The sequence below is a fragment of the Heterocephalus glaber genome, unplaced genomic scaffold (assembly GCF_053883595.1).
Source record: "Heterocephalus glaber isolate CG9 unplaced genomic scaffold, H.glaber_assembly_v1.0 deba00001779, whole genome shotgun sequence".
Taxonomy (NCBI): domain Eukaryota; kingdom Metazoa; phylum Chordata; class Mammalia; order Rodentia; family Bathyergidae; genus Heterocephalus; species Heterocephalus glaber.
Genome location: NW_028258466.1, coordinates 449,292 through 461,432, shown reverse-complemented (window position 1 = coordinate 461,432; position 12,141 = coordinate 449,292). Strand labels below are relative to the sequence as shown.

At 37.8% G+C, this 12,141-nt stretch overlaps 1 protein-coding gene across 1 annotated transcript in view; it reads right to left on the bottom strand.

Moving 5' to 3' along the window:
• Ccdc150 (coiled-coil domain containing 150) overlaps positions 1 to 12,141 on the bottom strand; it is a 64,377-nt gene that overhangs the window by 29,003 nt on the left and 23,233 nt on the right. The window contains 4 exon segments of the mRNA XM_087202677.1: positions 4,606 to 4,846; positions 6,267 to 6,444; positions 6,703 to 6,827; positions 9,079 to 9,186. Coding sequence (XP_087058803.1) covers positions 4,606 to 4,846; positions 6,267 to 6,444; positions 6,703 to 6,827; positions 9,079 to 9,186 — 652 coding nt within the window.

Below are 12,141 nucleotides of genomic sequence, written 5' to 3'. Positions count from 1 at the left end.
GGACAATACACATTGGTGAGGCTGTGGAGATACAGAAACTCTCACGCATTGTTGGTGGGACTACAGAACGGTACAGCGACTGGGAAACAGTCGGGCAGTTTTTCAAAAGACAGTTACCAGATAAACCAGCAATTTTACCTGTACGATGTCCTAAGAAAACTGAAAACGTGTTCACAAAAATACTGAATACAAATGCTCATAGACTTATTTATATGCAAAAAGGGGAAACAATCCAAATGCCCATCAACTGACAGATTTGAAAGGTACTACAACAATCAGATGTCCACCAGAAAATAAAATGAACCTTGAACTATACCTCACATGATGCATCAAAACTAAATTAAAAAGGATCATGGACCTTAATATAAAACTAGAAGATTTCTAGAGGATAATAAAGGAGAAAATCTTGGTGATCTTAGTTAGGTCAGGCAAAATTTCTTAGATATAATACAAAAAGTATGATTGATTTATGAAATGTATATTGACAATTAGGCTTCATAAAAATGAAAAACTTCCACTCTCCAAAGGAAATTGAAAAGGCATAAAATGTAGGAAGATATTCATAAAACACGATAAAAGTTATATATATATATACACACAAATAAAACAGTTTTACTTAAGAATATGAGAATGTTTTTAAATTTCTGAAAACTCAGTCAGAAAACAACTGAATTAAAAATGGTTTGAAGAGACAGTTTAATTTGCAATGGTAAATAAGTACATGAAAAGATGCTCAATATTTTGGTCACAGAAAAAAGCAAATTACAACTATAATAATATGCCATTACCGCAATCACAATGGCTAAAGAAGAAATGACAACACCACATGTTGGTGAAAATATAGAGATCCTGAACTCATCAGTTACTGGTGGGGATGCAAGTTTGTGCAGATCCTTTGAAAAACAACTGTGGAATCTGTTTTTATGTTAAGCATATCTTTACTAAAGGATCCAGAAATCCAACTCTTCCTATTTACCTGAGAAATAAAAATATGAGTTGTGGTGGAAAAACACAGTGAATGCTTAAATTAAAAAATTTTTGTTACAGTACAGGATGTTTCCATTAATCTCCCTCAAGATACTCCTCCTCATTTCAAATATATTGATCCCATCATTCTCACTACTTTCTGAAGCATTTCTAGAATTCCTCTTTCCTGAGGTGTGACAAATATGGCAAATGCTGTGGCCAAGAGCCATCCGACAGAAAAGCAGCCTTGTAAAAACATTAGAGTACATCATCATCCACCTTATTCATGAGTCTGGCACCATGCAACTTCTGCTTCTTCCCTAAAGTCAAAATAACCATGACTGATTCAAGACATCGAGGCAGCTGTGACAGCACAAGCAAAGACCCTCATGAAAGAGGACTCCAGAACAGCTTTAGAAAGTGGCAAGAAGGATGGGATAAGTGTGTTCAAAGCAAAGGGGAGTTTGGGGAGGGGGGTGGTTAATGGAAATATGTCTTTTACTGTAATTTTTTTCAAAATTTAAACATTCACCATATTTCTTGATCACTCCTTAAATATATGCATATGTATTTCATAGTTTTATTAATAATTGTCCAAATCTAGAAATCAACCCAAATGCCCTTCAATTGATAAAGAAACTGTGGTATACCCATATAACGGGACACAAATTGCTGACACATGGTAGAATGACTCCCAAGTGCCTATGCTAAAAATGAAGGAAGTTAGATTTAAAATGTTACATGCTATGTGGCCTTATTTAGATGACATTCTGGAAAACATAATTACAGGGACAGAAAAACAGATCAGTAGTTGGCAGGAGACAGGGATAGAAAACAGGCTCATTACAAAGAAGCACAAGAGAACTTTCTGGGTTGACAGAATGGTTGTATTTTGGTTGTGCCAGTGGTTACACGCTTGTATGCGCTTGTCAAAACTCGAAGAACTGCACACTAAGAAAGGCAAATTCCACTGTACAATAGTGGGACAGAATAGAGAACACAGAAATGAATCTATTCCAAGTATACTTCTGTTTGACAAAGTGCTACAAACATGTACAGTGGAGAAAGGACAGGCTTCCTCATTAAACGCTGTGGCCAAACTGGACACGCAGATACAGAACCTGTCCCTTACAGCACACAAAAATCCAACTCAAAACGGGTCAAAGAACTAAATGTATAACCCGAAACTGAAATTACTATAAGAAAACAAAGGGGAAATAGTTCAAGACACGGGTAAGTGGATACAACTGGAGAACATAATGTTAAGTGAAATAAATCAGACAAACAAGCTCAAATATCACATGGTTTCTCTTCTATGAGAAAAAAAAAATGATAAATAGAAGAAGTTCAAATACTTCCCCGAATTACAAATCCCATTGTTTTACAAGTATTTCAATATATATGCTCACTAGTATCATTTATATTACTAGTTTACCTTAGTTCATTGAAAAGAAAGATTTGTGTGATGATTTCTTTTTTGTAAGAATCTTTTTGGTTTACATACTGTACTCTGAGTAACTACTTTGAGAGCAATGATACACAGTGTAATAACTATTATTTTCTTATCATTTGATTATGAAATTTTATTTTTTTTCCTAAAATTTAAAAAAACATTAGTACAGGCAAAGATACTATATACAAGACCCCAGAGTCACAGGTAACAAAAGTAAAAACAGATAATGGGATTATATCAAACTAAAAAGCTTTGGCACAGCAAAGAAAAATAACAGGAGGTAAGAGATAACACAGAAGAGGAGAAAATATTTGCAAACTATCTGACAAGGGATTAATATCTAAAATATAAAAGGAATTTAAAAACTGATCGAAAAAATCCAAATAAAAAGGTAAAATCCAATTAAAAAGGCTTCTCAACAACAAAAAAAGATGTACAAATGGCCAACAAATACATATGAAAAAATGTGAAGCCAGGTATGGTGTTGCATGCTTGTAATCCCAGCATGAGGAGGCTGAGGCAGGAGGATTGCCATGAGTTCAAGGTCAGCCTGAACTACATAGCAAGACCCTGTTTCAAAAATCAAAACAAACAATCATGTATAGGTACAAATTCTCTACGATGAGTGTTATCATTATGTATGTACCATAATGTACCAATAAGTGTTTTGCTATTAAAAAAACAAAACAAAAAAGCTCAATCTCACTAATCATCAGGGAAATGCAAATCAAAACACAAGGTATCATTCTGCCCCAGTTATAGTGGTTATCATCAAAATGGCAAAAAAAAAAAAATACTGGGAAGGATGCAGAGAAAGGAGAACCCTTATATACCACTGGTGGGAATGTAAATTGGTACAGCCACTATGGAAAACAGTGCGAACCTTCTTCTGAAAACTAAAAATATGAAAATTGTTGTGAAAGGTAAAAATAGAATTGCTATGTGATCAGTAATTCCACTAAGGGCACATATCCAAAGGGGATGAAACCACGAAACCAGGAAGCTTCCTGCACCTCCATGTTTATTACTGTACTGTTCAAGTAAGTGAGGCGTGGGGTCAACCTAGACACTCAGCAGTGGATGAGCAGATAAGGAAAATGTAGCACATAAGTACAGTGGAGTATTATTCAGCCATAAAAAGGATGAAGGCCTATCATTTGCAGCAACGTGGTCAGAATTAGAGTTCACGACGTCAAGTAAAGTCACCCAGACAGAGATCATGAGGCAAATACCACATGTTCTCCTTGCTAGAACAACAGAGTGACCCACAGATACAGGGAAGAGGAGACGGCCAGGAGTTACAAGGGCACCAAAACACAGTGAGCATTCTGGAGCTTTCTAGAGTGAGGAAGGAGAGCTACTGGTGGAAAACCCTGCATTTCCAAATGTCCAGAGAAGAGCCTAGCTTTCCTAACACCTAGCACGACTCACGTTGAAGAGATGGAAGTGTTTATTATCCTCATCTGATCATCACACTGTAGACGTGGAATTATCACAGTGTACCTCATAAAGATGTACAAATATGTCTCAGTTTCTAAGAAAGTATAAAAGAGAAAAGTTTGCCTCTAAGATGAAGTACTAGGTGCTTATGCACACTTAGGAAGTTTGAAGCTTCCCTACCCCCAGTACCAGGGACCAAACCTGGATGCTCCACCACCAAACTACATGACCAGCCCCTTATATTCTTGTATGTTGAGACAGAGTCTAGCTAAGTTGCCTAGGCTGCCCTTGAACTTGTGATTATCCAGCCTCTGCTTCCCAAGTAGCTGGGATTATAGGCATGTACCCATGCTTGGCTAAAACTGTTTTTATTTTTTGTTTTTGTTTTTTTTGGTACTGGGGATAGAACTCGGGTCCTTGAGCTTGTGAGGCAGGCAGTGGAACCACTGAGCTAAATCCCTGGCCCTGTTTTTGTTTTTTTTAAACAGCAGTGTCAGAAAGCATCACTATGCCTCCCCTGGCCTCCGGCTCCCACTCAGCAGGCTGTCGGCTGATATCTTCAGTGGGGTGGGCACCAGGCCAGAGGCAGCGAGGACTCCCTAGCAACCCGGGAACAGCCCTGGAAGCTGCCTTCCACTGCGGTGCCTGGAAAGCCCCAAGAGGCATCAGATTTATGCCCCCATCACAGCAAAATCACCCACAGCAGGCAGCAACACAGAGAGAAATAAAACACAGCCAACATCAACAAATAAAAACATGGAATATCTTGCTTTTAGCTAACTCCTTTTCTAAAGCACATTTTTCTTGTGCTATTTCTTTTTCTGTCTTGTTAGCCTGCCCAAGAGAGAGAAAAAGAAATAGGTCAAGTTTACAGCGGCTGACAGGCTCTCCTCGAGCATACACAGCCTGTGTGACTTTCCTACCTACACTGCACCTCATCGCTCTTCTCCCAGAAGAGGGGCCGGGCAGGCGTCTGAGGCAAGCAGGCTGCACAAACAGAAATCAGAAATCAGAAAGCCACCTCTACATGGCAGACTGTGGGGTCCTTCCTAGCTAGGAAGGAAGGGCTGCACCCCAATCTCCACCGCCCCCTCCAGAGGATGTCAACTTTCAAAACGTGACCCTTAACTACAGCAGGATGTGCGAATTATTCGTTGACACTCCCCAGTGCTGCGTGCACTGTCCTGTTTGACACAGGCTGCTTCCCATGCTCCAAAGGATGCGTTAGACACTAGGATTTTTAAATAGGAAACTCGGACAAACTACATCTGGTTCAATTTCTGGTATTGAAACTACACTTAAAGTACAATTTCAAAACATCATCTCATGAAATCAACCAATAACAAATGCTGGCAGGGCTGTGGGGAAAGAGGAACCCTGCTCCACTGCTGGTGGGAGTGTAGACTGGTGCAACCACTGTGGAAATCAGTATGGAGATACCTCAAAGAACTAGGGCTGGAAGTCCCATTTGACCCTGCTATTCCACTGCTGGGGATCTTCCCCAAAGAATTAAAAGAATCACACCACAGTGATATATGTGCGCCTATGTTTATAGTGGCACAGTTTGTAATAGCTAAAGCTTGGAAACAGCCCAAATCCCCATCAACTGGAGACTGGATAAAAAAAATGTGGTTTTTAAAAAATAAAATGGAGTACTACTCAGCCATAAAAAAATGAGAAATTAGAGACATTTATAGCTAAGTGGATGCACATTGAGGCAATACTCTTAAGTGAAATAAATAGGACACACATGTGTAAATACCAAATAGTTTCTCTGGTGTGAGAAACTGAAAGTGTAAATAAAGACTAAAAGGTATAATAGGTAATGTGAAATAGGAAGAAAGGGGGCAAAGGGGAAGGAAGTGGGAGGGCTAGGGGAAAGGATAGAAGGGAATGGGATTAATATGAGAAAATGGAAAAACAGGAACAAAATCTTTGTAAATAGGGAGGAATGGAGGAGTTGAAGGGAGGGCTGGGCAAGGGTAAAAAATAAGAACCAAGAGAGATTATGTAAAGATGCAAATTTCCAACAATGAATGTCATTATATTGTATACCTAAAATGTACCAATGATTAGAATGAATAATTGATAATGTAAAATAGGAAGAAAAGGCCCAAAGGGGTAGGAGTAGTGGGAGGGGCAGGGGAAAGGAAAGAAGGGAAAGGAAAAATGCTGAGAAATGGAAAAAATGGAAATAAAGTCTTTGTAACTAGGGAAGGGTGGAGGGGGTGAAGGGAGGGCTAGGAATGGGGAAAAAATAAGAACCAAGATGCATTATGTAAAGGTACAATTCCCAATGAGAAATGTAATTATGTTGTATACCTAAAATGTATCAATAAAAGAATTTAACAAAAAAACCCCATCATCGCACGGCAAGGGGGAGGCAGTGGGAATCTCTTCCACCCACCTCTCTCTGAAATCTTTTGTTCTCCTCCAGCAGGGACTTCTTCTTTTGCACCGATGCTTCCAGTTCACCTCGAAGTCTTGCGATAGTGGATTCCAGACGCTCCTTCTGCCCAGCTGTCCTCTTTTCAGCATCCCAGGCTTTCTGCACACACTGGTTATGCTCAAGGGTTAGATGGTTCCTTCAGGAAGAGAGTTAGGATACATGAAAGTCAAATGAGAGATCTGATTTAGCAGAAGGAGTGATTGAATGTTGTTTCAGAACGCATGATTGACTCCTACTGAGAACAGTTACAAGTGTCCTACCAAACTAGCTCCTCAAAGGGAGAAGCTTTATCTTTGAGGCTGGCCCAGCCAATGTGGAATAAATGTTTTCAATATGATGAGAAACACAAATCCCAGAACAAAAGGTGTATACATAGCCACTGTACTGGACTTACAGATGAGCCTGGAGCTGGGTTTTCTTGTTCTGAACAGTGTGCAGCTCGCCTGTGATGCTGGCACGGGCTGCATCCAGCAGCGGGCTTTGTTCCTGAAACTTCTGTGTCATCACCTGCTGCTCCACCTGAGTGTTGGGAGTAACAGTGAAAGCCGATCCAGTGTTATTCAGGGTAATGGATCAAAGCCACGAACTGACTTATAAAACACAAGTTTTATATTTCTGTAAAATTTAATGCTTTTCTCTTTGTTCCAGCCTGAGTTGACTCCAATCATATCATTTTATAGCTCCACTGCCCAATACTCAAGAGATTTTATTTATCCAGGCTGCTGAAAATTTTGTAAAGCTCCTAATGTAAATTTATTTTTAAAGATTAAAAATTATATTAAGAATATTTTTGGTATATTAAAATTTCAATTGATCATTTTAAGAGGTAAAACAATCTAAATGTATCTAAATATCGGTGAGAAGATTTCTTCACCTCTATCTTCCCCACCCTCGAAACAATGCCGCTCTCTAGGGCTAATCATTTAATAGTTTTAACAGTGAGTTCTTTTGAGAATACCTTACACTGTACTCAGTTACTGTTGCAGCAATAGCATTGTAAATGTTTTCCACAATTTTATTTTCTCTGCGTCATCATTTTGGAGTTACCAAAACAACTTATTTTTTCAGTATTGATGACTGAACCCAGGACCTTCTTGCTGAGCTACATCTCCAGCCCTTTTTAATTTTTAATTTTATTTTTTTGTTACCGGCAATTGAACTCGGGACCTTGCGCTTTCGAGGCAGGTGGTGGAACTACTGAGCTAAATCCTGGCCCTCCTTTTTTATTTTTTGAGACAACATTTTTATACACACAGACACATAGACATAGACACACACACACACACACACACACACATTTTACCTGCAATCTTAAAAGATTTTACAAACATGCATATTAACAGGTACTTTTGCAAATGTTTTAAAATGCTTTTATTTTAATGATATTTTGATTGCAAAACAAAGCCTCACACCTTTATACTTGGTAAAATGGGATCCTACTTGTGTACTATCTCAAAGTTTTGAAATATTTGTGAGACTGCTACATATGCTACATTAAGTCCATAAAAGGATTGTCTCTATAATTCTATCTAGATCTAGCATCATACTTGCACAGAATAAACACCGAATTAATGAAAAATATTGAGTATTTTTATGCACGAAACACATCTAGCACTGTGAGGAAACAACAGGCACATAAGGCAGTAACTTTGCTTCTAGCAATTCACAATTTTAGACAGGAAATAAATCATGAACATCAATTATTACTAGGGAGGCACACAACGTAATGACTAAAAACACTGGTTCTGGAGTCAGACTAAGCTTATTTCTTGTTGTTCTGTTTTTGTTTCATGTTTTGAGATGGGGGTCAATATGTTGCCCAGCAGGTCTTGAGCTCCTGAACTCGGTGACCCACCTGCCTCGGGCTTCTGAGTAGGCAGGCCATGGAGCATGCATCACCACGCTGCCTCAGACCTAGGTAAGATCCAGCCCTCCTCCTCACTGCCTCTGGGTAGGTCAGAAAACATTTTCAAACTTCATTCTTCTTATTGGTAAAATGAGGATAATAAACTCTCTTATGTAGCATCTGCTATGATTAACACATTCACAATGGAGCTGTAATTCCTATGTCTCGCTGGCAGGTGGCTCTGAACAACCAGGGTACGTGCATAACTGTCCCCCGGGGCAGCTTGTTCCATCCAGTGGAAGTGTCCCAGGCTGCCCGACTGGACAGCCATGCATGTGCTACCAGTGGTTTAAACCAGTGCAAACGTGTTAGAGGAGGTGACATGTAAAATCCTTAGCATCATGGATGGTACATGCTACAAAAACAAACACACAGAGCTATTATTATGATAGTCAGGTTAGTGTCCAAGGAATAGAACTTGAAAAGGGAAAAATATCCCTTATGATTGGGAAGATCAAGCTGCCAAATGAAAGTCAGTCTTAAGAACAGAATTTCAAATAGTCGAAGATAAAAGTGGAGAGTATTCTCAGCAGAGAAAATGGTGTACACAAAGTGAGAAGGAGTTTTTGGGAGGTGGTAATGCTTTAGAGTCAGATAAGTGATTCTGTAAATAACAGGACAGGTAGTTATTTTTCCTAACATAATTATATTTGAGAAAAAGAATTAAAAAGCACTGAGTATAAGGCCAAATGAATATCCCTCTGATGACAAATAAAAACTACTAATCAAGAAATAATTCAGTAAAGTTTTGGAATCTGTTGTTCAAACGTTTTATTTATGCAGTTGTCTGTGCACATTTCCTGACCCCCTCACTGGCCTGGCTTTCTGCTGCCCGTCAGAAGCCCATGAGTGCTAAGTGAGTGCCTGTAGCATGGCCTGGTGCTCAGTGAGGAGCCTGGCCTTTTCCACACTGACAGTGAGGAGCATGCTGCTTAGCTCAGGACACTTCCTGGTCAGTTGGTCATTCGAGACCTGAAACAACATTCACAGCAAGCCACGGGTCTCGCTGATGAAGAAGGATTTCATTTATGTCACTATGTATGTAAACGTAATTTATTTAACCTATGCCCAACTCATATTTCGTTAGTTTATACAATGCATTCGGTGTTTGGAGTCAATATTCTAAAAAGTTCTAAATTAAAAGGAGATAATTATTATTATTATTATTTTTTTGGTACCGGGGATCGAACTTGGGTCCTTGCGCTTGCATAACAGGTGGCGAAACCACTGAGCTAAATCCCTGGCCCAAAAGGAGATAATTATTGATTGTGGGGAGCAACTGAGGCATTTGGCTTTTGGCATTTGGCAAATCGATTTCCATAACTGCATCACGAACTTTAAAAATTATTTAGCTGATAACAAAATATCTTAGTTCCTTTGCCTCCAATAGTATCTATAATAGCATAAGTTATTTTACTCTCAGTTAATTCTCTTTAGTATTTATAACAGCAAAATATAAATGATTTTACTATTATAACTAATTAATTCTCTTTGATATTTTGAAATTTGTCTTCTGAAAATATTCATCTTAATTAGCAGTTATTTTTCTTCTTTCTTTCTGCTCCCAAACATAACCTCTCACACCTCCTCTTTCCCCTCCCTGTTCCAGATAAAAAATAATAACATTAAAACATATCTTTTTTCTTTCATTCTCTTTGGTCTTTTTTCTTGTTTCCTTTTTATCTTCTTCCTTTTTGTTTCATATTCCTCTATTTCCCAGCTTATTTCTCATCAATTCTATTTTTTTTTTTGTTTTCCTGGGTTATTGAAATAGTTGAGAACTTTTAAAAAAGGTTTAAAATTATATGTTGATATATGGTTGGGTCTGTGGACCTTGATATAACCAGTAGTAGTTCTCTCCTAGCAAAGTGAATCATGTCCCAAAGCTAAAGACACAATATAGGGAGAAAGTCACCTTCTAAAGATAACTCTACAATACTGAAAGAGCTTTATACACCAACTAAATCTACAACCTTCAACATTAAAACATATAAATGAGAATATAAGGCAACGAGATAACTCCAAAAATTCTTAACTCCCAAAAAGCTCACAGGTGCTTAAGTGGATGAATTTCCAGACAAAAAACACAAAAACCTAATAGCTAAAATGACTGATGGAATAAAAAAAGAGACAAATAAGCAGCTGAATGAAGCAATTACTGTGATGTTCAATGAACCTGAAGATGTAAATAAGCAACAGAGTGAATCAATTCATATGATCATCAATAATCTTAAAGAAGCAAATAAGCAGCAGAATGATTAAGGAAGATAATTCAAGATATGAAGAACCATATCAGTAAAGAAGTTATGAAAAAGAATCAAGCAGAGATCTTGGAAATGAAAAACTCAATTCAAAGTTTTGGAAGTAGGCAAGCTCAGTCAAAAGACAAAACATCAAAACCTAAGCATGAGGTTAATGAAGTAGAATATTTACTCAGCAATAATGAAAAAGCAAGAGACAATCAGATGATCCAAGAGCTCTTAGATGACTCTAAAAGAACAAACTTAAGGATTATTGGAATTAAAGATGAAGAAGAGGCCCAAACTCATGGTATAAAAGATTCCTTCAGGGAAATTATTGCACAAAATAATGAGAAGGACACCTAGGTAAATGAGGCATTTAGAACCCCAAATAGACATGACCAGAAAAGAACTTCTCCACAACACATCATAGTCAAAATCCCAGGAACTCAGAACAAAGAGAATTACTAAAAGCCACTAAAGAAGTGCTCGCTTTGGCAGCACATATACTAAAACCGCTAAAGTATCAGCTTATGTACAAGGGCAAACCAATCAGAATAACTGTAGATTTCTCAATACAAATCCCAAAAGTCAGGAGAACTTGAAGTTTCTCAAGCCCTAAAAGAAAATATTGCCAATCCAGATTACTATACCATGCAAAGTTATCCTTCAAAATTGATGGAGAAATAAAAGCCTTCCATAATAAAGATAGACTAAAGAAATTCATGACCACCAAACCAGCATTGCAGAAAATACTTCATGGAATCCTAAAGACACAAGGAGGTCAAGAACACCCAAGGACCCAAAGGAAAGAATAAATCTCACTGGGAACGCAACTGAAAAAAGAGGAGTCAAGCGCTGGAAAGATAGTATAACAAGAATCAGTACATACCTTTCAATACCATCACTCAATGTAAATGACCTTAATTATTTGATCAAAACACACAGACTAGAAGATTGGATCAAAAATCAAACTCTAACTATATGTTGCCTGCAAGAGACACCCACAAAGACATACACAGATTGAAAGTGAAGGGATGTAAAATTACAGGGCAAGCAGCCAGAGCCCGAAAGCAATCGTTTATCTATTCTTGATAAAGCTGACTTCAAAACTGGTTAAAAGAGACAAAGAAAGTCCCTAAATATTGGTAAATGGACGAGACATCAGTTGTAAATATGTATGTAAAGAATATTGGTGCACACAATTTCCTAACTTAAAAACTACTTGACATGAAGGGCAGATAGAGTGCAATACAATGAAAGAAGAAGACTTCAATACCCCACTATCACAAATAGACGATTCAATAAGTCAAAAAATAAAGAAATTTCAGAAAGATAAACCACACCAGAACAAATGGTTTTAACAGGTACCTACAGAATGTTTCATCCCCAAACAGCATAATATACATTCTTCTCAGCTGCCTACAGAGCTTTCTCCAGGAAAAGACATCATAAAGCAAGTGTTAACAAATACAAAAGAACTGAAGAAATCATCTGTATCCTATCAGACCAAAATGCAAAGAAACTAGAAATCAATAATAATAATAACAATAAAAAAAGAAACCACAGAAACTATACAAACACATGGAGGTTGAATAACATACTTTTGAGTAATCTATAGGTCACAGAAAAAGTCTGAGAATAAATTTAAAACTTCCTAGTTTTAAATAACAATGGAAATAAACAC